Here is a 27,873-nt window from a genome sequence, read left to right on the forward strand (position 1 = left end):
GGGATGGAGGTGGGAAATGTGTCATCGGTCCCAGTAAGGGAAGGTCGGAGTTCCCTCATGGCTCAGGGGTTAAGGATCTGGTGTTGTCACTGCTGTGGCTCTGGTTACAGCTGTGGTGTGGGTTCAATCCCTGGCCTAGGAACTTCCGCATGCCCTGGGAGGGACCGGAAAAAAAAATCTAGTAGGGGAGGGTTAAGAGGGTCACTGGGCATGTGACGCATGGACCAATAGGGGGTGGGCAATGAATTCCTAAAAAGCCTGCCTAAGGACCAGAGCGTCTCTGACCTCTGCAAGCCAGCTCTGTAAGGGGGTCATCTGGGCACAATTCATTCCCCCTCAGGGATCCAAGACATGTCAGGAGCTTCAAATCCACTCCCAAACACTTTCTGCCCCTCCTGCAGAGACCTCAGAGCACCGGTCACTGGAGGGGACAGCGATGGCAGAGGGCTAGACCGAGTTGTATCATTCCCACGCAACCTGGGCTCTCAGCTGAAAGTGATGGAGGGGGAGGGCGTGTGAAGTGGAAAGTACTTCTCTGGGCTCAAGAACCAAAAAAGAGAAAAAAATCCAAGAAGAGAATAAAGGCATAAAAAAAAAGTCAGTATTCCCTTGGGTCTGTTATTTTTATCTCCAAAAGACATTGTTAATTAGAATGACAGGATCACTTGCTTCCCCTCTTCCTTAAACTGCTGTCATTTTAGCCCTCCCTGCTCTAAAACACACAGCACCCCCACCACGGCAGCTTCAGAAGGCTTCCAAGAGCCCCCAAGGCACACGCCTTTGTAACCAGCGTCAAAGTCTGTTCTGATAAGCATATGCAAGAATACCACTTCCGAGTGCTCCCAGGCAGATTTCATTTGATTCCACATCAGCCTTACTGGGCTGTTATTATAAACCCCATCCATGGTTTGCAAAACTGGAGCACTGAAAAGCTGCCTGAGTTGCCCAGGTCGCTAACCCCCCCTGCCCAAATCTTCCCAGGGAGCAGCGAGGACGCTGCCCTGTAGCTGCCCGCTTCTCCCAGCCACCCAGGGCTAGAAGCTAGCTAACCTTGAACCACAAAGGGCAGGAAATCATGGGGCCAGCTCTGGTCCTTTTTCTGCTGTTTTGGAGTGATTGATGGCTCTGACAACCAGAATAGTCAGGAAGAGCAGGGAGAAGGTAAACCCTCCAACCGACCCCAGCTTTGGGGGTGACACTGGATACGAGGGCCCCGGGAGGAGAACTGCAAAAAGGCAGTGCTGCTGCTGATACACGGACAGGTTCCTAAGGGGACTCCGCCTCACGCTGTCTCGCCCAAGAGACCTCTGGCGCTCTGGTCTCAGAAAACTCCAACAAAAGATAGTCCCGAGGAGTTCCCGTTGTGGCTCAGCAATAACGAACCCGACTAGTATCCATGAGGACTCCGGTTCGATCCCTGGCCTCACTCAGTGGGTTAAGGATCCGGCGTTGCCGTTGTGGTGTAGGTTGCAGAGGCAGCTCAGATCTGGTACTGCTGTGGCTCTGGTGTAGGCCAGCGGCTGCAGATCCAACTAGACCCCTAGCCTGGGAACCTCCATATGCCACGTGTGTGGCCCTAACACCAAAAAAAAAAAAAAAAAAAAAAAGGAAGAAAAAAAAAAAGAGAGAGCTAGTCCCAAGACTCCTGGGAGTCTGTTCCCAGACTCAATACCTTTACAGCTTCACATGTACCTTAAATTCCTCTTGGAACATTTTCAAGTGTTCAGTGATCCAACTGGCATGAATTATTCCACTCTGGCTTCACTACGTCCGTTCTACTGGTGAGGTTAGGTGACCATTCCCCTTAGCTCGGTGAAATACTGTCAGGACCGTTTATTCCTCCTCTTCTGATAACACCCTGAGTATGCATGGCCTCCTCCTGGAGGTGGGGTGGGGACACAGTATTTCCCAATCCAGCTGCTGGTTGTGCCCGCCTCCACTCCAGGCTCCTATCAGTGACTGAGCCACAGCATTGCCTGATTCTCTCTCGAGTCAAACCTTGTTGGTGATTCCCACAAACACAGGGGCCAACAATAGAAATGGCACTGCTGCCTTGGGAGAAAAGACAGGCTCGTGCCTATGGGTCTCCCTGTGACCCTTGCTGGTCACCCATGTGCTCTCGCTGGGCCCATGTGCCTCTTTGGGGACCAAACCCAAGACCTCACAGGCCAACTGACTGAGCCAAGTCCAGTCACCAGGCCTACTCCCTGGTCCCTGACCATGGTTTGAACCATTCAAAGAGCCACATTTGAATTGAACATAGCAATTTTCAGCATTGAAGTCTACAACCTTGAGAGGTCTCAGAGCATAGGATGAAAGCGGCATGCCATGACGTCTCCCTCCCCTCTCTCATCTCCTCAAACTGAAATGAAGGTGTCAGAGCCACCCCGCAGCCAAGGGGAAGGCCAAGCCCTCATGACTCTCACTTCCTGCCATGAAAATCCCCAGGGGAAGTTGTGGGATGACTGTCTGGTCTTTTCCGCTTGGGCAAGAGGCCTCTTCCACTCTTCCAATTCGGTTCCCAGGACAATTGGCTGGGGTGGCTGAGGCTGTGGGGTTGGAGTCAAATCCAGAATTGAAAAGCCAGCACCCATTCCTCCAACCGCCCAAGCTCGGCTCTCTAAGAATGACGCTTTACATGCCATGGCTTTATCTGAAGACCCAGGCTGACACAGTTATTCCAGTGCCTGCAGGCTGAGCCATCCTGCCCCTGTGTTTTAACCTTTTCCCCCGTCACAACACATGTAACACACAGCGTTCATATGCACACACACAACCCCCCCCTCACTGCCCCGTGCATGCCCAGTGTCAGGCACACTAGCTGTGATCCACCCCTGCTTGTTCCACTAAAAAATAACTGGGTGGAGGGAGTTCCCTGGTGGTTTAGGGGGTTAAGGATCTATACTGTCACTGCTGTGGCTCGGGTCGCTGCTGTGGTGAGGTTTGATCCCTGGCCCTGGAACTTTCACATGCTGTAGGGGCAGCCACCAAAAACAAACAAACAGCATGGTGGAGCATGAGGAAACCATCACTGAGCGATGCTATTTTAAGGATAACCCTGAAACCAGTCAAATGTCGCTTTGCAAAATGAAACCCTGGTACACTCTGAACTCTTGTAAGAAAGGACTCAGAACCCCTCCACAGCCAAAACAGCATGGCTGAGAACCACTGCTTCGTAACTCCAGAAGTTTCCAACCTTGAGGCGGAGCCTGTCGGAGCTTCAACCAAAGGCCCAGAGCTAAGTGGAGCCCAAATGGATTGTCACTCCTGACCCACAATATAGTGAGAGGTCGTTTTGTGTGATGCCCTGAGATTGCTGAGGACTCTTCGCCCCCATCTATTCTTAGCAAAGCAAACTCCGAGCCTGAAAGCTGACTAGCGACTTAGGGAATCCAGGCTGGGAAGGCACCTGCGGCCCGACGTTCCAGACATCAATCAGTGCCAGTGACACCAGAAGATGCTTCTCTCTGGGCTCCAATGTTTTCTGCAGACTAGGCTCCCTTTCAGGTTTTCTCGTCATGACCGAAGATAGTTTTCATCAAGATGCCCTGACTGCTGGAGAGGATAAGCACCCCCTCCCCTTTTTTTTTGCTTTTTAGGGCCACACCCAAGGCATGTGGAGGTTCCCAGGCTAGGGGCTGAATCAGAGCTACGGCTGCCGGCCTGCTCCACAGCCACAGCCACATGAGATCCGAGCCTCATCTGCAGCCTTCACCACAGCTTATGGCAATGCCAGATCTCTGGGCCACTGAGAGAGGCCAGTTATGGAACCTGCAATCCTCATGGATACTAGTCGAATTCATTTCTGCTGCACCACAATGGGAACTCCACTTTTTTTTTTTTTTTCTCGTTTTTTGATGCTCACTGGTCAGAAAGGCTACAACACCTCCCGCAATCCACACAGCTCTACTCTTGGGCCAGGTCTGCAGATTTGACAAAGATGATGCGGACGGCTCCTCACAAACACACCTCAGGCGAACTGCTGGGCATGAAGGTAGACCAGACAATGGCTTGCTGGCCCGCTATGCTAATTTGTCGGCCAATTCAGAGGAGGTGGCGGCTGATGCTGTAATGATAACTTTGGGGGCGGCAGCAGCAGGAAAGTTTTCTAAAAATGGCTTTTATTACCAGGCTTTCCTGTGTTTGGCTATACCCAGGCATTATGTCATTAGGAAAAACTGAGGCCTCTCAACAGAGAAAAAGAAAGCTGTTCCCAAAGCAGAGGCTTTCTGCAAGCTATTAGCTGTCTCCTTGAAATCACAACATTGAAGATTTCTCAGCAACAGCATCAACACATTGTAAAGCAGCATGAGGAGATGTTTGACTCCCTGCCTTCTTCATTACTCATTCCTCTAGTAGGGGGAGTGGGGGAGGAAAAATGGCAAGTGGTTGGTTGTGTGTGTTTTTTTTTTTCCTTCGACTCATTCACACTTAATAAAGCAAAACATAACCCTGAAATTCCAAAATAACCTTTCTCTGGTCACCAGACAAATTGGAGGCTACGTGTCCTTTTTCCTCCCAGGGGCAGAGGGGTTGAGAATCTGAGTACAGATTCACCTCGAGTCTCAGAAGCCAACCAACTTTTTCAGCCTTGTCTTCTTGTACCACATCAATTGTCGTGGCATTGCTTTGGTCAGAGACAAAAACTGCTTGCCTTTCCAGCATTCCCAGGTGGTCTGCCTGGCCTAGACCAGAGCAGCATCAAAGAGGAGATGGAAAGGAATCCCCTTGTGGCACAGCGGGTTAAGGATCCAGCATTGTCACTGCAGCAGCTCTGGTGGCTGCTACGGCACAGGTTTGATCCCTGGCTGGGGAATTCCTCATGCCACGGATGCAGCCCCACCCCCACCCCGAAAAAAAAGAGGGGATGGAAGGAGAGGTCTGAATCCCCTGCTCCAGTTGCTGCCCGGAGTCAGCTTGTGTCCCCCCACTGCCTCCTGTCTCTAGTTATTAATCTCTGCATCTCTGAGCAGAGAGGAGCTGTTTGCTTCTGGATTCTTTCTCGCAAACACCCGAGACGCAGATAATCAAGAGGTGACTACACCAAGATGGATGGTGAGAGCAAACAGCCAGAAAGTTGAAGCCCCGCGCTTCCCACTCACGTTCATGGTTCCATTGATCTCTGCCACCGACTCATCATCTGTGGGGAACTGGTAGATCTGGACTCCGTTGCTGACAAGCTCGCTGGTGATTTTGATTTTGAACTTCGTTAGCTCACTCTTAGAAATGGCATCCGATTTGGCAATGATGGGGATGATGTTCACCTAGGGAAGGGAGGGGCAAAGCGACATCACTGTTGGCAATCCGCAGCCGATGGCAGCACGACCTAGGACTTCTGCCAGCTGCCAGAGGGAGCAGCTCAACCCAGTGATCTAGGACTGGCCACCTCTCTAGCCAAACAGCAATACAATAAATAGCAGTGGATGCTTACTATGTGTTGGGCACCGAACTAAGGGCTTTACATAGATTAACATAATTCACCCTGACACTAACCCTCGCAAGAGATCTTAGTACCACTATTATACCAAAGAGAAATTGAGGCACAGAGAGGCTAACTAGCTTGTCCAAGGCCACAGAGCCTGTGAGTAACAGAACCGGGATCCAGATCCAAGTTCAGCCTTGTTCCTAAGTCCATAGTCTCAACCATGTGCTATCCTCCAGCTCAGATCCAAATTGACGAGCTGTGTGATATCTTATTATCAAGGTCATGGCTTGGGTGTTTTTTTTTTTTTTTTTTGGTCTTTTTGCCATTTCTTGGGCCGCTCCCACGGCATATGGAGGTTCCCAGGCTAGGGGGCCAATCGGAGCCATAGCCACCGGTCTACACCACAGCCACGGCAACACGGGATCCCAGCCGAGTCTGCAACCTACACCATAGCTCACGGCAACACCAGATCCCTAACCCACTGAGCAAGGCCAGGGATTGAACCTGCAACCTCATGGTTCCTAGTCAGATTTGTTAACCACCGAGCCACATCGGGAACTCCACGGCTTGGGTGATTTGAAGCAGGAAGCTGACTGTTGGGAATCTGCGGTAGACAAAGTGAGAGGTGGCCACTCCTTGCTAAAGTAAATTGGCCCAACCCATCCGGTGCAGGCTAGCCCCAGTCAGCATGAAAGGGACCCACGTGGGAAGGGAGAGAGGGCAGAGCTCCATGAAGATGTACACCTGGCCCTCCTTCTGGCAGCAAACACTGATGAACCAACCTGCTTTGGCGAAAATGACCCTCTGTTCCCAATTTGACCTGAGACTTAGCCAAAAAGGTATACTGCAGGAGTCTCATGGTTAATTTCTGTTTAAAAAAAGCACGCATAAATGCCCAGTTTTGGACAGCAGGAGAAAGACCTGCTGCCACCCCAAAGTTCAATCCACCTTAACCTTGATCCTTGAAATTCCTCCAAGAAGGGACAAGGCTTTTACTGCTGGAAGGGGAAGGAACTTGAAACACACGTGCCCTAGTGAGACAGCGCACAGCTAAGCTCAAGTTCACATGGAGAGCACGGGCGGTCCTGCCCGCAGACTCCAATGCGCGGGCATGGATGGTGCTCTGGCCCTGAAAAAAGCTGCAGACTTAAGACAAATCCTGCCTCCTTTGCACTTTGCCTTGGGAATGCCTCCAGGAGCTGACACCACCGCTGCAGGTGATGGTCAAAGATAGACTGGACCTTGGAGGCACCTCCTTTGACGGCTTCAGGCCGTGGGGAGTCAAAGCCCTTGTCAAGATGTCAGAGCAGGCAGGGCCAATTCTTGCTGCTTTTCACCACATCCCCCATGGGCACACTGTAAACACAGGTCAAAGCCTGCTACCTAACTCAGCCCACTGCCAGGGCACCGGCTGCAGGGCTCTCTGCGACCCTCTTCAAGACATGCCAAGCAGGGTGACACTTCCCAAGCAGCCCATTACTCATGGGCAGTGAGCTCACTGCTGCGAAAAATGAGAAACTGCTCCTATTTTGATAATGATTGAGACTCAGTTTTTGTAGTGGATGTCCTACTAAACAACTGCATATAAAGCAGATTTTTTTTGGAAAATAAATTCCCTGAATCCCAGACCCCTTACAAGTTATCTGACCTTGAGCAAGCTACCTCACTGTGCCTCAGGTTGCTAGTGTGTCACATCGGAATAATAGTATTACCTACCACACTGGATTATTGGAAGGATGAAGTAAAAATAATGCATATAAAGTACTCCTCACAGTGCCAGACACATATGAAATGTTAGGGGGGAAATGTACTAGTTATTAGGCTTTTTAAAGAATCCTGTGGTCAATTCTTTTGCACAACCAATAATCCTTTTTTTTTTAGGTTTTTTTTTTTTTTTTTTTTTTTTTTAGTTTTTTCGTCTTTTATCTTTTTAGGGCCGCACCCACGGCATATGGAGGTTCCCAGGCTAGGGGTCCAATCGGAGCTGTAGTCACCGGCCTACACCACAGCCACAGCAACGCCAGATCTGAGCCACGTCTGCGACCTACACCACATCTCATGGCAACGCCGGATTCTTAACCCACTGAGTGAGGCCAGGGATCGAACCCACAACCTCATGGTTCCTAGTCAGATTCATTTCTGCTGCGCCAAGATGGGAAAACCAATAATCCTTTAACACGAAGAATCACTGTCTAATTTACATCCGATGCGCAACTTGCATTGTTCAATATCTCTTAAAACAGGACGTGCCTGATTCCTACAGCTGTCTTTCTTGGGTATGGAGGTGATAGAACCTGGTGCCACAGATCTGAGTTCAAATCTAGGCTCCACCCAGAGCTGGCTCTATGACAATGGGTGGGGCACCTCACCTCTTTGAGCCTCAGTTTTCTCTTCTATAAAATGGGGGATAATGATAGTGTTTGCCCTACAGGGTTGCTGTGAGGATTCAGTGAGATACTCCCTGAGGTACCTGTACAGTGGTGACATATGATGAGGGTTGAACAAATGTGAGCTGCTTTGATAAAAATTATCATTGATGATAAGAATAGTAACAGTGCAGATCAAGTCTGCATGTTTGATTCTGGTACGGGCCAGTTAACACCGGGACAAAGGAAAAACGCTTTCCCATTGCCAAAGCCTGAGCCCCTAGACCCGGGCAGCCATCTTGCTTGTAACCACCTTTGTGCCCAAGAGGGATCAGGGCAGAAAGACAGCTCGGGGCAGACTCATGGCCAGTGCTGGGTAAACATCACAAAGCATACGACTCAGCTGCTGGATCCATGAACCCCATCTGCACGGAGGGACAAGGATGAAGAGGAGGATTAGGACACCACAGCCTCTGCTGGACTCTGGCATCCGCACCACCCAAGAGACCAGGGAGAGGGAGCCCCGCGTGCCCTGCTGCCCACCCGCCCCGGCCCCTGCCTCCCTACCTTACTGTCCAGCTTCTTCATCGTCACTAGGTCCAGAGACTTCAAGGAGTGACCCGTGGGGGCGATGAAGTACAAGCAGGCGTGGATGCGGGAGTCGTGGTAGGTGTGCAGTACCCTGCGGATCTTTAGCTCCTCCTGCAGGTAGGCCTCAAATTGGGCGTCGATGAATTCCACGATGGGCTTGTAGCTGAAGGGGAGTGGACGGAAAGGGCCAGGCCACTTCAAAAACCTGGATGTTGCTAGGTTTCTAAACTCCTTCACAAGGTTCAAATGCCCTCGGTAACCTGACTGTCCCCAGCCAGCTGGATTTCTCCACTGCCTCTCAGTGGGTCTCCAGTCCCGTCAGACTGACCACCTCTTTGGTCCCTAGGTGAGCCGACCGTACCCCCAAAGAGTATGTTTTCTCTCTGGAACGCCCAGATCTCTCTTCTCATCCTGACCCTGCCCTCCCAGACCCCAGAGCTCGGATGAATGCCCTTCTCCTCCATAATTCCCCAATCATGGCAGAAATCCCTTTGGCGACTCAGGAGCATACAAAAGAATCACGCTCCTGGATCGCTTACTGTTGCTTGGCAAGGATTAGAGTTCCCTCAAGGACTGTGTTCTGGTGAAGGGCGGGGACGCCAAGGGCACTTCTTTGCCCCCACGGGCCCTGATGCAGTGTGGGACCCCTGGCAGTATCTGTGCGTGGGCCAGTTGTGCTCCTGGCTGGGCCCATGTCTCTGCTCCCTGTGTCTCCACCTGCAGTGCCTAATATGCAAACTGGGGACCCAGTGGTGGTCAGGACCTCTCCCTGACCCACTGCTGGGAGAGCCTCGCCAGAACGCGATGGGTTCTGCTCAGTCTATCCGGGTTCGGGGGGCTCCCCACGTGGCACACCCCGCCCCAGGCTCCCTGAGTCCCTGTGCACAGCTCTCCTTTGCAGCTCCAAGTCTCGCCAGGGAGTCCTAGCCAAGAGTCAGTCTTCTGCTCCTCCCTGTCCTGGGAAGCTTCTCTCTTCTCTCCCAGGCCATTCTGCCACCCCTGCAGCCTCTTTCTAAGTAGGTCAGCTTAGCCGCAGCCCTGCCTCTGTTCTCATCTCCCTGTCTGTTCGTGGCCTCTCCATCCTGGGCTTCCTCCCTTCCAGCTGGAAGAGGTTTGTCATCCGGCCTGGGACCGTGAGTCTGCAGATTACACTGCTGGAAGCGAACACGATCCAAGGAGGAGCCGGGCTCAGCCAAGGCCTCCCACCTGCAGCAGCCCCCAACCTGAGCCTTTTTGAAAGATTCCCCCTAGTAGAGAAGGGAAAATAGCTTTTAAAAAAAGAATCACAGAATTCTCGATTCTGAGAGCTACATACAGAGGAGAGAGCCGGGTGCAGGCTACCTCTGGAGCCCCAGAGGAGAATCTAAAAATACAGTCCTTTCTTTCTTCCTTTGATCCCTCTGAGCCAAACATTGTTCTGACGGGTAATAGCATCAAAGAATCTCTTGGTTGCATGAATCCTTAGAAGGTTCCTGAAGAATTAGGAGTGAGGGGTGGGGCGATACATCCCTAGGTTTACCTAATTAATTTTCAGATGACTGCCTTATTTGAATGATCTAATTTTGGCACTGCTTCACTTTTTCCTCTATTACATAACTTTTTTACTTCATTTTTTTTTTTACTCTACAAAAGGTATCAAAGGAGGAAAGAAAACAATGCATTTTTAGTTTTTCTCCCTCTGAATCTTTAGTGATACCCTCAGCCTATCTTTCTGCTGATGCCCCTGGCTCTTAGTCTCCGAAGAATTGCAGTGTCAGATCAGCCAAGTCAACCAGTCAACCAAAAGGATTTGGTTTAGACTCATGCTAAATGGATAACTCATCTTTGTCTTATTCATTTTTTCCCTTTTTTCTGCATTTTCCTTTTTTTTTACCTTCCAGTTTTATGGAGATATAATTGACATTCAGCACTATATAAGTTTAAAGTATACAGCATAGGGAGTTCCCCTGGTGGCACAGTGGAAATGAATCTGACTAGGAACCATAGTTTGTGGGTTTGATCCCTGGCCTCACTCAGTGGGTTAAGGATCGGGCGTTGCTGTGAGCTGTGGTGTAGGTCGAAGATGAAGCTCAGATCTGGCATTGCTGTGGCTATGGCACAGGCCAGTGGCTACAGCTCCAATTGGATCCCTAGTCTGGGAACCTCCATATGCCGTGGTGCAGCCCTAAAAAGACAAGAAGACAAAAAATAATAATAAAGTATACAACATAGTGTTTTGATTTACATACATCACAAAGTGATGATCACAATAACTTTAGTAATCAACCATCATCTCATATAAGTGCAAAATTAAAGATACAGGAGTTCCCTTGTGGCTCAGTGGGTTAAGGACCTGGCAGTTGTCACTGCTGTCGCACAGGTCTGATCCCTAGCTCAGGAACTTCAGCTGTTTTAGGTACAATGATCATGGAAGGCATCGCTGAGGATGTGACTGTTGAGCTTTGAGGATGAGAATGATGGTGTCATGGAGAATCAGGGAGAAGAGTATTCCAGGCAGAGGGAATAACAAATGTCATTGTCCTTAGGCAGAAACTAGTTTGATGAATAGAAGTAGTAAGTGAAGGAAGAACAGTAAACTAGGCACAATTGCCCAAAGGTGGAAACAACTCAAATGTCCATCAACTGATACACAAAGTGTGGAATCTCATACGACGAGATATTATTCAGCCATTAAAAGGAGGAAAATTCAGATACATGTGGCACGTGGATGAACCTTGAAAACATCAAGCTAAGTGAAAGGCCAGACACCAAAGGACAGAGAGTACATGATTCCCCTTCTATGAGCTATCTAGAATAGTCAAAATCATACAGACAGAAAATAGAATAATGGTTACAGGAGGCGGAGGGGAGAAGGAAGTGGGAAGTTATTGTTTAATGTGTTTCCTTTTGGGGTGATGAGACTGCCTGGGGACCAAACAGAGGTGGTGGTTGCACAATATTGTGAATGTACTAAATGCCACCGAATTGTTACCCGGCTTGTCACTTTAAAATAGCTAATTTTGGAGTTCTCATCGTGGCGCAGTGGTTAATGAATCGGACTAGGAACTATGAGGTTGCGGGTTTGATGCCTGGCCTTGCTCAGTGGGTTGGGGATCCGGCGTTGCCGTGAGCTGTGGTGTAGGTTGCAGACGCGGCTCAGATCCCAGGTTGCTGTGGCTCTGGTGTAGGCCGGGCTACAGCTCTGATTAGACCCTTAGCCCGGGAATCTCCAAATGCCGCGAGAGCCGGCCCTAGAAAAGGCAAAAAGACAAATAAATAAACAAATAAATAAAATAGATAATTTTATGGTATGTGAATTTCACCTCAATAAAAACAATGCAGGGTGTTCCCTTGTGGCTCAGCAGCAGGTCAAGCGTCCAGAGTTGTCACTGCTGTGGTATGGGTTTGATCCCTGGCCTTGGAACTTTGACTTGCTGCAGGCATGGCCAAAACAAAAAACAACAGCAGAAGAATAATGAAAGATGGGAGTTCCCATTGTGGCTCGGCAGTAACAAACCCGACTGGTATCCATGAAGACTAGGGTTCAATCCCTGGCCTCGATCTATGGGTTAAAGATCCAGCATTGCTGTGAGCTGTGGTATAGATCACAGATGTGGCTCAGATCCCGTGTTGCTGTGGCTGTGAGCCAGCAGCTGTAGCTCTGATTCAACCCCTAGCCAGGGAACCTCCACATGCTGTGGCTGTGGCCCTAAAAAAAAGCAAAAAAAAAAAAAAAAGAATGAGAGATGAAGCAAGCAAGGTAAAAAAGGACAGATACATAGCATCTTGTAGGAAGGAGTTTGTTTTTACTGTGAATGGGGTCTTCTGTTTCATGATGTTGTTTTTTTTTCTTTTTTTTTTTTGGCCACACCCGTGGCATATGGAAGTTCTGGAGCCAGGGACTGAATCTGAGTCACAGCTGCAACCTCACTACAGCTGCAGCAATTCCAGATCCTTAACCCACTGTGCCGCAATGAGAACTTCTCCATAATGTTTTCTAATTGGTTACTGTGAGGTGATAAGACGTCTATGGTTTCTGCACGTTTATTTTGAAATTGGCTAACTTACTGAATTTATTATTCATTAGAATTGTCTTTCAACATTGATTATATTGGGTTTCCTAAACAGAGATATTATAGAAAAATAAGGAGTTCCCATCGTGGCGCAGTGGTTAACGAATCCGACTAGGAACCATGAGGTTGCGGGTTCAGTCCCTGCCCTTGCTCAGTGGGTTAGCGATCTGGCGTTGCCGTGAGCTGTGGTGTAGGTCACAGATGCGGCTCAGATCCCATGTTGCTGTGGCTCTGGCATAGGCTGGCGGCTACAGCTCCGATTTGACCCCTAGCCTGGGAACCTCAATATGCTGTGGGAGCGGCCCAAGAAATAGCAAAAAGACCAAAAAAAAAAAAAAAAAAAAAAGAAAGAAAAGAAAAATAATAAGTTGACCTTTCAATGAATACCTTTCAATTGTCACCTTTCTTGATAATGTTGACCGGTCCCTTCTTGAAACCCTGTCCTCTGCCTTCAAGCCAACATCAGCTCCTACCTCTGTAAAAACTCTTCTTTCCCACGCACCTTGACTTAAAGTCTCGGCCTATCTCTTAGGTTCCATCCTGAACCATCTTTTGTTGTCATTCTACACATCACGTGCCCACCATCCCCGTGTGGTCTCACTGCCACGGCCTCGGTGATCACTGTCTCCTATCATGTGTCCCAGACACCTGGAAGTCAGCCCAGTCTGCTTCCCCCACGTGCCAGTCCTGGGGGCAAGCACAGCTATCAGAAGCTCCCCAGCTGGGAACCCGTAAGGCCCGGTCATAGACACTGTACTTGAACAGCACCATCTCAGGCATCAAAGCCAAGACATCATAAGGTTGAGTCCCCTGGAACAGTGCCTAGAGTGACTCTAGCTAATCACTCCATCCTCCCAGTCACTTCTTCCCTCCGCCCTCATCGCTACTGGGCTCTGTCCTCATGGACTCATTTCCTAGAGCTTGCCCTCAAAAACATGTCCACTGGGCCCTCTGAAACCCCTGCGCCTTGATAAACAAAACATCCTACCTCTCTGCCACTCAGAGTGTGGTCCTTGAACCAACAGCACTAGCATCACTTGAAGGCTTGTTAGAGATGCAGACTCTCCAGCCTCCCACCCAGACCCACAGGATCAGACTCTACATTTTTTTTTTTTTTTTTTTTTGGTCTTTTGGCCATTTCTAGGGCCGCTTCTGCGGCATATGGAGGTTCCCAGGCTAGGGGTCCAATCGGAGCTGTAGTCACCGGCCTACACCAGAGCCACAGCAACTCGGGATCCGAGCCGCTTCTGCGACCTACACCACAGCTCACGGCAACGCCGGATCCTTAATCCACTGAGCGAGGCCAGGGATTGAACCCGCAACCTCATGGTTCCTAGTTGGATTTGTTAACCACTGAACCACAACGGGAACTCCCAGACTCTACATTTCATCAAGAGCCTCAGTGGCCCATAGGCAACATGAAAGGTTGAGAGGTGATGGCCCTATATATCATCCGCGTCTTCATCCTACTGGAAACCTAGCTCTCCCCGAGGGCCCCATTCCCTGGCAGCCTGCTCCCGTGTAGGCTCCTTCCCCCACAACCTGTGCACCTCAGGCTGAGTGTGGTGGGCATTCCGGTAGCTCCTCAGCGCTATTTCTAGATCACCACTCTCCTACCTCAATGTCAAACAGCTTTCTTCAACTGAGACCTGTTCCATCCTCTTCAAGTGGCACCTGACCTACACTCTTTCTTCTCTTTCTGGGTGACCGCACTGTGCTTGTGCACAGCCCATCGACCCTCAGCCTCTTTTTCCTTGATTGTCTCAGTTTCACCCATCTTCAGCCCCCTCTACTTCAGCCACCTACACACCTCGCCATGAGCCAGACCAGCTTCTCCCAAGACAGCCTCTAACACACCACTATCTGACCACCACCTCACATCTTTCCAGCTCTCCTATGCCTTCGATCCGTCTAAACCTGATCTTTCACCTCATAGGGTCCTCTGGTACCTTGACCTCTCTGTTATCTCCCAGGCCATCAGCCCCCTCCTGGCTCCCTCTCCTTCTGAGCCCAGGCTGATGACCATAACTGACCATCAGAATCACTCTCTTATCAACTCATCTCCCATCGCACCCCTGCCCTCCACCCTCCTTACTTAGCAAAACTGTGGTGATAAATAAATTTCAGGATCTGCTCTCAGTTCCTACACCCCTGCTTCTGAAGTTGGCTAGAAGCAATCACAGAACTTTGGGTCTCTGAAGCCAAGTTCATGGCCTCCAACTTCCTATAGGCCTTTAAAAAGACATGACAATCCCTTTGAGTATCATTCCCTGTACTATATAGTAGGTCCTTGTTGTTTATCTCTTTTATATACAGTAGTGTGTAGCTGTTAACCCTAAATTCCTAATTTATCCCTCCCCTGCCCTTTCCCCTTTTGGTAACCCTATGATTGTTTTCTACATCTGTGTTTTGGATATTTTCAGTTTTAAATGATGAAAAGTTAGAAGTGTTTTCTTTATTTTCCCCATCAATGTCTACATCATTCATTCATTCAACAAACGTGTACTGAATACCCACAATAAGCCAGTTGGCTCCCTTGTACTCATCCTGCAAAACTTCAAGACTTAGCCCAGCCATTCCTGATCAGCTGCTCTGCCTTTTCAGCAACCTCTACCCTATATGCCCACCACCGGGCTTGGCCAATTGCTGCTCTTCCTGTTCCCTCAGTCCCCCACCCCCCGCTCCTGTACTTACCACATTTTGTAGCATGTGTATATATATTTGACCCCTCTACTAAAATGCAAGCTCCTTAACTAGATTATTTCTTAGTGGCCCTGGCATATCACACTGTACCTGGCCCAGAGTAGATATTTAGTATTTTATAAACTGAACTAGATCCTCTCTCATCGATTTGATTACTATGTGTTGTATTTCTTCCTCATCATCTCTCTTATCCTCATAAAATTCACCCAAGACCTCCATGCCTCCCTCTAGACACTGCTTTATCTTTTTCAGCTCAGAAGAGCTTTTTATTTTTTTTATTATTTATTTATTTATTTGTCTTTTAGGGCCACACCTGCGGCATATGGAGGTTCCCAGGCTAGGGGTTCAATTGGAGCTACAGCCGCTGGCCTACACCACAGCCACAGAAATGCCCGATCCTTAACCCACTGAGCGAGGCCAGGGACTGAACTTGCGGCCTCATGGATACTAGTCAGATTTGTTTACACTGAGCTGTGATGGGAACTCCCAGAAAAGCTTTTTTTTTTTTTTTTTTTTTTGTCTTTTTGTCTTTCTTTTGTTGTTGTTGCTATTTCTTGGGCTGCTCCCACGGCATATGGAGGTTCCCAGGCTAGGGGTTGAATCGGAGCTGTAGCCACCGGCCTACGCCAGAGCCACAGCAACGCGGGATCCGAGCCGCGTCTGCAACCTACACCACAGCTCACGGCAACGACGGATCGTTAACCCACTGAGCAAGGGCAGGGACCGAACCCGCAACCTCATGGTTCCTAGTCGGATTCGTTAACCACTGCGCCACGACGGGAACTCCCCAGAAAAGCTTTTTAAAGGAGCAGTCTACACTCAATTTTTCTGCTTCCTTTTATATTGTTTCAACTCTTTAAAAAAAAAAAATTGCTCCCCCCCACCGCAAGGCATTCGGAAATTCCCAAGCCAGGGATCAAACTCATACCACAGCAGCGACAACACTGGATCCTTAACCCACTGAGCCACAAGGGCACTCCTTGAAATTTATTTATTTATTTATTTATTTTTGTCTTTTTGTCTTTCTAGGGCGGTACCCTCGGCATAAGGAGGTTCCCAGGCTAGGGGTCGAATTGAAGCTGTAGCCGTCCGCCTACGCCACAGCCACAGCAACGCCAGATCTGAGCCACATCTGCGACCTACACCACAGCTCACAGCAATGCCGGATCCTTAACCCATTGAGTGAGGCCACGGATCAAACCTGCGTCCTCATGGATGCTAGTCACGTTCGTTAACTGCTGAGCCACAACGGGAACCCCTTTAAAATTTATTTTTAATTATGTAAGCAATACATATACTTAATCTCCCTTTCTCAGAGGTAACTACTATTTTCAGTTTGTTGATTATCCTTGCAGACTTTTTTCTAGGCCTCTGTGAAATGAGAGAGAGAGAGAGAGAAGTTTGATTGGGGGGGGAGGGGAAGATTTACACAAACGGCATCATGATCTGCAAATCATTCTTCCACTTCTTTTTTTCACTTAACATATTTAGGTGAGTGTGTAGCGATCTAACCCACTCTTTTACACTGCCAAATACAATTCCACGGTATGGTTGTACCATGCAGCTCATTTCGTTGCCCTGTTTGTGGAAATTTAGAGTGTTTAAAAAATTTTTTTATTCCATAACCAGTGCTGCAGTGGACATTCTTGTTGTATGCTTTTAATGAACGTGTGCAACTGTTTCTCTGGACTGCATACCTCAAGGTGGACCTGCTGGATAAGATATTCACATTGAAAATGTTAAAATCTGCTATTTTAAAAAATCTATATCAGTTTACACTCCCACTAACATGAATGAAATTACCAGGTGTTAATGGATAATACTTTGTTTTGTTTTTTTTGGGGGGCCACACTCACGGCACATGGAAGTTCCCAAGCTAGCAGTTGCATGAGAGCTGCAGCTGCCGGCCTACACCACAGCCACCACAACCTGGGATCCAAGTGCATCTGCAACCTATACTACAGCTCATGGCACCGCTGAATCCTTAACCCACTGAGCGAGGCCAGGGATCGAACCCGTGTTCTCATGGATACTAGTCGGGTTCATTATCATTGTGCCATGACGAGAACTCCCAGATAGTACATTTTTATCTTTTATTTTTGCAAATCTGATTTAAAAAATACTTCACTGTTTCATTTTGCATTTCCTTAATCACTGATGAAGTTGAGAGATGATCATTTCATATGTTGATGAATCATTTTCATTTCTCAGGTTCAGTACCTGCTTATTTCTCATTGCATTGTAGAAGCTCTTTTTAGAAAAATCCTTTGTCTGCTATACAGGTTGAAAATATTTTCTCCTCATCTGTACTTTTTTTTTTTTGTCTTTTTGTCTTTTTAGGGCCACACCTGCAGCATATGGAGGTTCCCGGGCTAGGGGTCTAATCGGAGCTGTAGCTGCCGGCCTACACCACAGCCACAGCAACACCAGATCCGAGCCGCGTCTACAACCTACACCACACCTCACGGCAATGCCGGATCCTTAACCCCCTGAGGGAGGCCAGGGATGGAACCCTCAACCTCATGGTTCTTAGTCGGATTCGTTTCTGCGGCGCTATGACGGGACCTCCTGTACTTTGTTTTTACTTTTGTTTATGGTATCTTTCAACAGACAGTCGACTGAAAAAAAAATGCACAGCCTAAAAGTTGAGAATAATGTTTTATCTGGTGGACAAAATATTTTTTGCAAATGTGTTTTTTGCAAAATATAGGAGTTTTGCAAAAAAAAAAAAAAAACCCAGGTAGTCAGAACATCAAAAGATTGCTGTTAATTAGAAAAAACCAGGCATCTCAAGTTAATGAATTTAGCATTTTTCTGAGTATGGGAAGAGGCAAGAGTCTGGGTTCATTGAAATCAATTCTTTGATAGGCACCTTGACTACCTAGGGCCAGCATCTTGCTTTTCTCCTTCCTACATCCCCTCAGGGCACACCACTGTGGGTGGCTGCTGTGGCTAAACGCTTGATGGCTGCAACATCCTTTGCTTATGGATATGGCAGGCAACATTTTTCAACCACAAGACAAAGGGTTTTTTGGAAATTTTAATGAATTTAAATGTCTTTGCTTCTATGACTTTGGATGTTGTGTCACGATTAAAAAAGCCTTCTCTACCCGCAAAGTTATAAAAATACTCCCCTCTATTTTCTCCTCATATTTTTAGAATTTGTTTTTAATCCCACTGGAATCTATTTTTGTGAATGGTGTTTGTGTAGGAGGGCCTCATCTTATTTTCTCCTATTGGATGACCTAGTTTCACAGCATATTTTCTTTCCTTCTTTTTCTTCTCTTTTTTTCTTTTTCTTTCTTTTTTTTTTTTTTTTTTTCTGGCTTGTTTAGAGCTTCACCCATGGCATATGGAAGTTCCCCGTCTGGGGGTTGAAATGGAGCTGAAACTGCCAGCCTACACCACAGCCACAGCAACGCAAGATCCGAGCTGTCTTCGGCCTACACCACAGCTCTAGGAAAGGCCAGATCTTTAACCCACTGAGCGAGGCCCGGGATTGAACCCTCACCCTCATGGATACTAGTCGGGTCTTAACCCTCTGAACCACAGCTGGAACTCCCCCAACATAGTTTCTTGAATAGTCCATTCTTTTCTTGCTCACTTACAAATGCTAAATTCCCATATAAGCATGAATTTGATCTTGGACTCATTCTTCTGTCCAACTGCTCCTTTTGCTATTCTGATGCCTTTCCTTCCCTCCCACTCACTCATGGCAATCTAGTATCTACTCAGTTTCCCTGGAATTATTGTTCCAGAGGGGAGTAATGACCTTCGTGTTGCTAAACCCGATGGCTATTTTTCAGTTTTTATCTTCCGGGTCACCATTTACCATCCCCTCCTATATGCTACGTGTTATGAGTCTCCTTCGATGCTTCCACCAATGAAAGTCATGATCATAACAATGTCTTCTGTTCATTAGTGACTCTGAGCCCTCATTTAGCCTCTCCTATGCTGTACACATCGAGTGTGCCTCATCACAAGCCTCTGGGTAGATTTGGGTATTATCATCATCCCCAGCGTTTACAGAAAACTGAAGCAGAGAATTTAAGTGCCTGGTTGTAGTGTAAGCTCTGACAGTTGTAACTGGTATCTCTGTGAGGCAAGTGCCTGATTTAAGCTTTACTTTCGGAGGCACCAACTTCAAAAAGCCATCCCCTTCAAGGGCTGCTATCTCAAATAAACACCTTGCCAGCCACAGAAAGATAAGGAGCTAGCCCCCAATCCCATGCTTCTCTGTTTTTAAAGATCTTAGTGGATTTCCATAAGGGATCGTTTAGGCCATTTGTTTTCTTCTCTCCCCACGTGTTTTTTTTTTTTTTTTCTTTCTTTCTTTCTTTTTGGCTGAGTGCGTGGCATTTGGAAGTTCCCAAGCCAGGGATTGAACTTGTGCCACAACAGCAGTGACAACGCCAGATCCTTAACCAGCTGAGTCACTAGGGATCTCCTCTCTCCCCACGTTTTTTTAAAATTCTTTCTCTTTTTTTTTTTTTTTTTTTTTTTTTGTCTTTTTGCCATTTCCTGGGCTGCTCCCGTGGCATATGGCGGTTCCCAGGCTAGGGGTCCAATCGGAGCTGTAGCCACTGGCCTACGCCAGAGCCACAGCAACGCGGGATCCGAGCCACGTCTGCAGCCTACACCACAGCTCACGGCAACGCCGGATCGTTAACCCACTGAGCAAGGTCTGGGATCGAACCCGCAACCTCATGGTTCTTAGTTGGATTCGTTAACCACTGCGCCACGACGGGAACTCCTAAAATTCTTTCTCTTATGTTTTACATTCACCAGTAAAGAACAAGCCCGCAAAACCATAGGCCACCACCCTCAATCCCAATGAAAGCAGAACCCCAAGCCCATGTGCTCTGTTTTTCTCTATCCTCAGCTTTGCTGTGTAGCCCCACATGTGCCTTGCCCTTTCCAGGACCTGTGAGTAATAAACCCTCCCCCCACCAAAGTTTCCTGATGGTTATTACTGAGGGCATCTTGCAATCACAAAAAGAACCACAAGGGCCAGTCCAGCCACAACCATGGTGATGGACAGGCTGAGACGAGACAGAACACTTGTCCTAGATCCCTGAACTAATAAGTGGCAAGATGGGATCTGAACCCAGGTCTGTTTGAGACCAAAACCCAAGTTCCTAAGCACCCCTCTTTCTAGCCTCTGTCTCTCTTGCTCGAGTTCTTTTTGTTCCAGCATCCTTCACGTGGTGTCTTTCCCCAGGATGTGGCTTTTGTCACTGCCCTTCTCAGTTTGTCCCTACACCCTGGGTAAGGTGGGGCCTTCTTTTTTTTTATTTATTTATTTTTTTTGTCTTTTTGTCTTTTCTAGGGCCACTCCCACGGCATATGGTGGTTCCCAGACTAGGGGTCTAATCGGAGCTGTAGCCACCGGCCTACGCCACAGCCACAACACCAGATCCGAGCCGAGTCTGCGACCTACACCACAGCTCACGGCAACGCCAGATCCTTAACCCACTGAATGAGGCCAGGGATCGAACCCACAACCTCATGGTTCCTAGTCGGATTTGTTAACCCCTGCCCCACGACAGGAACTCCAGGCGGGCCCTTTCAACACACTATTTCAATGCAGTTGCACTGATCTATCTATGCTTACACGGCCGTGTCAGAATGCAGAAGACACTCCTTTTTATGACAAATCCTTGGAGCTTACTTCACTCCTGTTCTCCAGCCCAATTCCAGGGACGCTTCTCATTTCTACTTATTCAAGTTTGTAATATTTGATTATGTATGAGTATGTATCATACTTACAATCAGGAAAAATAAGAATATTAAAAATATAAGGGAAGTAGGAGTTCCCCAGTGGCTTGGTGGGTTAAGGATCAAGCATTGTCACTGCTGTTGCTCAGGTCGTTGCTGTGACGTGGGTTTGATCCCTGGCCTGGGAACTTCCAGATGCCTCGGGTGCAGTCAATAAATAAATAGAGAGAAGTAGCTTAGCCTCTAAGGGGCTGTATCAGCTCAGTCTTCCCAAACTGTCATCATCAAGGCACTTTCCAACGTTAGCTATGTTGACTGTATGTCACTGAGAACTGTGAGAAATTTTAATTGAGGAGATGCCTTTCAATCTGCAGCTGAGATTAATCACTCATATTGTGACCCAAATATCTCCTTTCCCCAGGGTCTAATTTATTCTCCGCCAAACAAGATTAGCACGATAAGCAAGCCTATAAAAAGCAGAGGTGTCCTTTGTCTAGAATTTCAAATGGAAAACAGAATTCAGTTCAATTATTAAGGAGCTACATATATTTATTCATTATAAGGAAATGAGTATGGCTGTTACACACTCTAAGGGAGAAATAGAAGAATTTGGAATATAGTTCATCTACGCAGCAAGGGAATCCTCAAAGGATGAGCGGACACTGCTCAAAATGATGAATGGTCTTTTCTGCAGTGAGCACGTGTGATAACCATGTGACTTTTAGTTAAATGCAGATGGTGCCTGACCCCTCCCGCTCCCTCAGCTCAGCCCTCATCACAGCAACAGCACCTCACCCCAGCCCTCACTTGCACACCATTCTCAAGCGCCCACAGTCTCTGCTCCTTTCTCTCTGCTTATTCCAGCTCAGACTCTTTCCAGGATGTCTTTTCCTCCATCTCTTGACTAAACAGCCCCAGGTTTTAGCCTTTAGCCCGGTGTTCATCTCGCTCGACTCTGATCCCTGGATGATCTTGTGTGTTTGTGCGGCTGGAACATATCACTTATACCTTGATAACCCAAAGTCTGTTTCCAGCGCAGACCCTCTCCTGACCTCTGACCCTGCAAGTCATCTGCAGACGTATAAAGGTCAGCCCATCTCTGGACGGTCCCCAGGCAGCTCAAACTCAACATGTCTGAAACAGCTGATTCTCTTAAAGCATGGTTTTCAGAGTTCCCGTCACGGCTTAGCAGTAACGAATCCAACTAGGAACCATGAGGATGCGGGTTCGATCCCTGGCCTCGCTCCTCGGGTTAAGGATCTGGTGTTGCCGTGAGCTGTGGTGTAAGTGGCAGACGCGGCTCGGATCTGGTATTGCTGTGGCTGTGGTGTAGGCTGGCAGCTGTAGCTCTGATTCAACCCCTAGTCTGGGAACCTCCACATGCCGCAGATGCAGCCATAAAAAGAAAAAGAAAAAAAAAAACCATGGTTCTCTTTTTCTATTTTCACAGAACATTTTCCCGAATGCCACCACCATCTGTCCACTGTCCAAAGCCAGAAATCTGGGCCTCATTCCAAATTCTTCTTTTGCCTTCACAACCCCACACCAAGTCTCCACCAAGTCGTTGCATCTACCTACTCAAGAGTTTTCAAATCTGTCTCCCCTTCCTGTCTCAGCACCGTTTCCCGCTGGCCTCCACTGACTTGGTCCAACAGCCTCCCATTGGGCCTTCCTACTCTGCAGTCCATCTCCACACTGTCTCTAAGCCCCTCTTCAAAGGCCAATCCAACTACATCTTTTTTACTTCATACAGTCTTTCAATGGCTCCATATCCACACATTCTATAAACCCCTCCAAGATCTGGCCCTTGCCTACCGCTTCAGGCTCATGTCCCCGCACCTTTTCCCCAGCCCATGCCAAGTGCCAGCCCAGGGGCAGAGCAGGAATGGCCAGACCCAAAGCTTAAACAATCTGAAGAGCCTAATGTGTGTCTCATGTGTTCTGGCCGCAAACACCCCTAATACACACATTAGTCAAACAATGTAATGACTAGAAATTAGGTCCAAGGCCTTGGAGCGGGTGTGTGCAAGGGAGGCCCTGAAACAGGCTACACCAGCTTCACAGAAACGCTGCTCCTGGCCTAGCAAGAGTGCAACCGCCGTCCCCTAGAACAGGCCACCGTCTTTCACATCTCTCTCCCTCCGTACGAGCACGTGCCCCTGCCCGGACTGCCCTGCCCAACCTTCCTTTGTCTGTCTGGCAAAACTGTTCACCCTTCAGGGCCAGCTCAGAGGGCCCCTCCTCCGTGCAGACCTCCCTGATCTCCCCGCCTGGAGCTGACCGTTCTCTCCTTCGTGCTCTCATTGTAACCTGTCCTTTACTTCTGCGTGCCCTGTCCTTTGCAGAGCACGTCACACTCAAAGGAACTTGCTTGAAGTCGGGCTTCCCCGTGAGTGCCTCAAGGGCAGAGACAAAGTCATTCCTCTTGAGATGGTCAGAGCACAGCGGTACCTGGCACAACATAGACGCTCCATAAATGTCTGCTGAATGGAGTGGAAAGACGTCCTTCTTTTGGCAAAGCGTGTGGAGTGGAACAGGTGAAACAGACAGGAACCCTGGGTGGAGGCGACGCTGGCGAGCTGCCTGCCGACTGCTCTGAGAAGGGGTCCAGCGGGACCCCCATGGTGAGCTCCTCCCGACCCCACTGCCTTCCTTACCTGTCTTCCTTGTTGATCTGATCCCCGAAGCCCACTGTGCTAACAATGGTGAGCTTCAGGCCCACGTTGCTCTCTTGAAGGTCATAGGTATTGGACCGGAGCTGGACACCTGGCTGTGTATGGGTGGCTGGCTCCCCCTCGAACTTGGTGTTGAACAGGGTGTCCATAAGGGTGGACTTGCCCAAACCTGTCTCTCCTGAAAAACAAAAAGGTAAATTATGATCCATTCGCACAATAACCACGAAGCCATCACACACAGCACTTCGGATGCACAGTCACTGACATGGGAAAAGGGACACGATAAGGCACTAAGAGCACATAGAACTATCTGGACTGTTTGATCTCAGTTTTGTGAAACAGAGTCTAAGATCCTGCACCACCATGTTAGCAGCAGTCATCTCAGGAGAGTGGAATTGGGGTAATTATCCTTTGAGTCTTCATATTTTTGTGCTATTTAAAAATAGAGGGGGTTCCTGTTGTGGCTCAGAGTTTAAGAACCCAACTAGTATCCATGAGGATGCAGGTTCGATCCCCGGCCTTGATCAGTGGGTTAAAGGATCCGACGATCCAACTCCTAGCCTGGGAATTTCCATATGCCACAAGTACAGCCCTAAAAAGAAAAAAATAAGCAGATAAATAAAATGGGTTGGCCAACTATGAAAAATAAAGTTTACAAAGGATTTTCAAAAAAACATTGAATATGCACTATTTTTACTTTTATTTTTTGGCAGCACCTGCGGCATGTAGAATTTCCTGGGCCAGGGATCAAGACCCTGCCACAGGGAGTTCCCGTTGTGGCGCAGTGGTTAACGAATCTGACTAGGAACCATGAGGTTGCAGGTTCGATCCCTGGCCTTGCTCAGTGGGTTAATGATCCAGCGTTGCCGTGAGCTGTGGTGTAGGTTGCAGATGCGGCTCGGATCCAGCATTGCTGTGGCCCCGGTGTAGGACGGCGGCTACAGCTCCGATTCAACCCCTAGCCTGGGAACCTCCATATGCCGCGGGAGCGGCCCAAGAAATAGCAAAAAGACAAAAAAAAAAAAAAAAAAGACCCTGCCACAGCAGTGACAAAGTGACAATGCCCGATCCTTAACCTCTAGGCCACCAGGGAACTCCCTGCATTGTTTTTATAGTCTGAAAAAGAAACTGTGTTAAAGGCAGTGATGGTGAAGTTAGAGTTATGCCTAGAAAAGACTGGAAGGACATACAATATGCTCTTACCAATGGTCATGTCTGGGTGGTGGGGTTATGTGTGGTTTTCATTTCTTTCTTTCTTTTTTCTTTCTTTTTTTGCTTTTTAGGGCCGCACTTGCAGCATATGGAGGTTCCCAGGCTAGGGGTCTAATCAGAGCTGTAACCACCAGCCTACACCACAGCCACATCAGCACCAGATCCAAGCTGCGTCTACCACCTACACCACAGCTCACAGCAACGCTGTATCCTCAACCCACTGAGCAAGGCCAGGGATTGAACCTGCCACTTCATGGTTCCTAGTTGGATTCGTTTCTGCTGTGCCACGATGGGAACTCCTTTCTTTATGCTTTTATTTTCCAAGCTTTCTACAAGGAACATGTATAACTTTCATAATAATAATAATTTAAAGGCTAGTTTCAAGCTCAAAAGAAAGGGACAGCCGTCTCTCATCAAAGAAATACCCTCTCCTTTCTGTCCCCACCTGTCTCCCTGCCAGGCCCAGGCAGTGCTTTGCAGATGCCTGGATGTGTATCCCAGGGGAGAGACCATTTTTAGCTAATGAAGAGGGAATTTAGCAGGCCACAAATTATTCTTCCCTTTAAATGTCAAACAAGCCAGTCATTTGTTTGTTTAACTAACAGGCTGCAGTATGCTAATAAATTAAACCACTGGAATTTCAAGTCTTGACTTTCACACCATGGAGACAGTGGAAGGAGAGCTGTGGGGAGTGGTGAAGGTTTTTGGAGGCTATTCCTGAGAAATGCAAAGGACGTCAAGCCAGCAAAGGATCTGAAGCCACCACCAGGAGCCAAGGACCTCGATTTGAGGACCTGGGCTACCCTGCTGTTCTGCTCTCCTCACCCTTCTCCTCCCCTTCCCTGCTCCTACCCCTGGAGATAGTGAGAATGGACAGGTCTCCCCAGTCGGGAGTGGGTTTGCCCTGGGCAAATCCCAGCCAGCACAGATCCGCAGGGCAGTCCTGGGCTAGAGTTAGAGCTGCGTGGCCCATAACTGGAAAAGGCCCATCTCTCCCCCCTCCCCACCCTCTGGGTGTGTCTAGCTTTGCATCTTGCAAATCTCTTTGATCCCGAATAATGAGCTATGAGTGCAGAACGTGCTTTTAAAAATCTCCGTCTATGCTGAGAGCTTTCTGTGTGTGGAGAGATTGGTGAGCGAGAGAGAACAAGGAGAACATTCTACTCAGCCTGGCTACCCGGCCCCCCGGCCCAAGTTCATAGCCAGGTCTGACGAACGGGGTTGATTGCCAGGGTGCAGGGAAATGGTTCCTCACGCAGATCATGTTTCCAGCCAGGGTCTGCTATACCTATTAGCAGCACAGACTCTCCCAGAAGAGGCCTTTTTTTCCCCCTCCCTAGAGGAACAGGAAGTATTTGGGTCCCTAGAAAAATCTGGTGAGGTGGGGGCCTTTGCCATGGGAGGTGGCAGACTGGGTCAAGCAATAGACTGCCTGCCCTCCCCCCAACAAAGGTGTGTGGGGGGTGCCACAGGGTGGCTCCCTCCCCTAACTCACCTTCCCTCTGAGCGCGGAGGTTCAAGCCACCTTTTAACCCTCTCTTCTGTTTGGCGAGCTCTTTGCTGAATGCCCCGAGGCTCCTAGGGACTTGGGGGCCCCGACCCCCCCAGCACCCAGAGCTGGCTCCCTGACTTCCTGAGCCTAAGAATTCTCGGAGAGCAGGGGCTGGGCAACCTCTGGTCCCCCTCCCAGAGCATGAGGCCCAGAGAGGTCTCAGGAGCAGGTACCACACAGGGAGGGCCCACCCCCGCCCTGGTTGCGCAGCTGGAGAAGGGGAGGCTGGGCAGGCCGGGCTGGACGGGGCAGGGCAGGGCTGGGCTGGGCAGGGCAAAAGGGAAATGACCACCAGGATGCCTGCCAGCGCAAAAGGACTGTGGAAATTAGATGCTCAGTGACGGGTGTCTGGAAGAAAAGACCCAGAGGGGCGGGTGTCTAGGGAACGGTGATAAGTGCAACATGAGAAGAGGGCAGAAAATCAAGCGAGCTGGCCCCTCATTGCTCTCGAGGGCTCTCATTCCAGTTTCCCATCCATGTAGAGCCTGGGGTGGGGGGTGTCTCTCTGTCTCTCTCTCTCTCTGTGTCTCTCCCGCTCCTTGGCTATGGCTGGCACAGAGCCAGCCTGAGCCTATGATGATGTCCCCTCCCACGCTACTCCCGGGCCCAGTATTGAGCAGGGAGGGGAGTCACTCGAGGCCTAACTCGGATCGGGTCAGCAGATTCCACACCCCGGCCAGAAGGTGGGAACTTGGCAATGAGATTCCAGCAGGAAACCTGAGGAGTCCCGAGGGGTCAATTTCTCTCTCCCGCTCCCTCCTCAGAGTGGACAGCAGAGTTTCTTAACCCTTTTTTAAGTCATCTCCACCAGCCAACAGGATCTCCTCTCACTTGGCTTAATGTATTTAGGATCCTGGAAACGCGAGGTTTTTAAAAAAGAATTTCGGAGTTTCCGTCGTGGCGCAGCAGAAATGAATCTGACTAGAAATCATGAGGTTGTGGGTTCGATCCCTGGCCTTGCTCAGTGGGTTGAGGATCTGGCATTGCCATGGGCTGTAGTGTAGGTCGAAGACACAGCTTGGATCCCTCGTTGCTGTGGCTCTGGTGTAGGCTGGTGGCTGCAGCTCCAATTAGACCTCTAGCCTGGGAACCTCCATATGCCGCGGGGGTGGCCCTAAAGAGCAAAATAAAATAAAATAAAAAGATAAAAAGAATTTCGATTTATAATATGGAATATGAAATATGTGTTTTCAAATTATACTCCTTGGGATAGTCTGATGTTGACCTCCTATCCTAAGTTCAAAACCACTGTGATAAAGGAAAGCTTAGCCCTTTTCCTCATGTGCTGTTAACATCTGCATCCTCTGGTACCTTGTGATTAAGTCTTTGCAAGTGATGAAATGCAGAGTCCCAGGAGAGTTATCATTAAATGACTGTGTGACCTAAGCCGAGCCCTTCCCCCTCTCTGGACCCAGGCTCTTTTTCCATAAAATGAGCAGGTTGCAGTGATAACAAGAATAGCTATTGCTTCTGGAGCACTTACTATGTGCCAGGCACCATTGTAAACACCTTACATATATTTCCTTATTTATGCCCCACAATAAGCCTGTGTATTAAGGTAAGGCTACTATTTGTCCTT

The 27,873-nt window shown here is 48.7% G+C and overlaps 1 protein-coding gene across 16 annotated transcripts in view; it reads right to left on the reverse strand.

Moving 5' to 3' along the window:
- SEPTIN6 (septin 6) overlaps nt 1-27,873 on the reverse strand; it is a 72,560-nt gene that overhangs the window by 22,632 nt on the left and 22,055 nt on the right. For 14 of the 16 annotated variants that reach the window (XM_013986373.3, XM_013986371.3, XM_085008294.1 and 11 more), the window contains exons 3-5: nt 23,513-23,708; nt 8,359-8,545; nt 5,103-5,264 (exon numbers count right to left, since the gene is read on the reverse strand). In XM_013986373.3, the coding sequence (XP_013841827.2) occupies nt 5,103-5,264; nt 8,359-8,545; nt 23,513-23,708 (545 nt within the window). Of the gene's footprint in view, nt 1-5,102; nt 5,265-8,358; nt 8,546-10,527; nt 11,428-13,757; nt 14,346-22,394; nt 23,709-25,053; nt 27,378-27,873 lie in introns of those variants that run through there. The other 2 variants (XR_014835553.1, XR_014835554.1) reach the window with 2 other exon arrangements.

The sequence above is a fragment of the Sus scrofa genome, chromosome X, assembly GCF_054392235.1.
Source record: "Sus scrofa isolate SSC_HxYL_T2T_F1_AM1 chromosome X, Sscrofa_HxYL_maternal_Yorkshire_Landrace_v2.0, whole genome shotgun sequence".
Lineage (NCBI taxonomy): Eukaryota > Metazoa > Chordata > Mammalia > Artiodactyla > Suidae > Sus > Sus scrofa.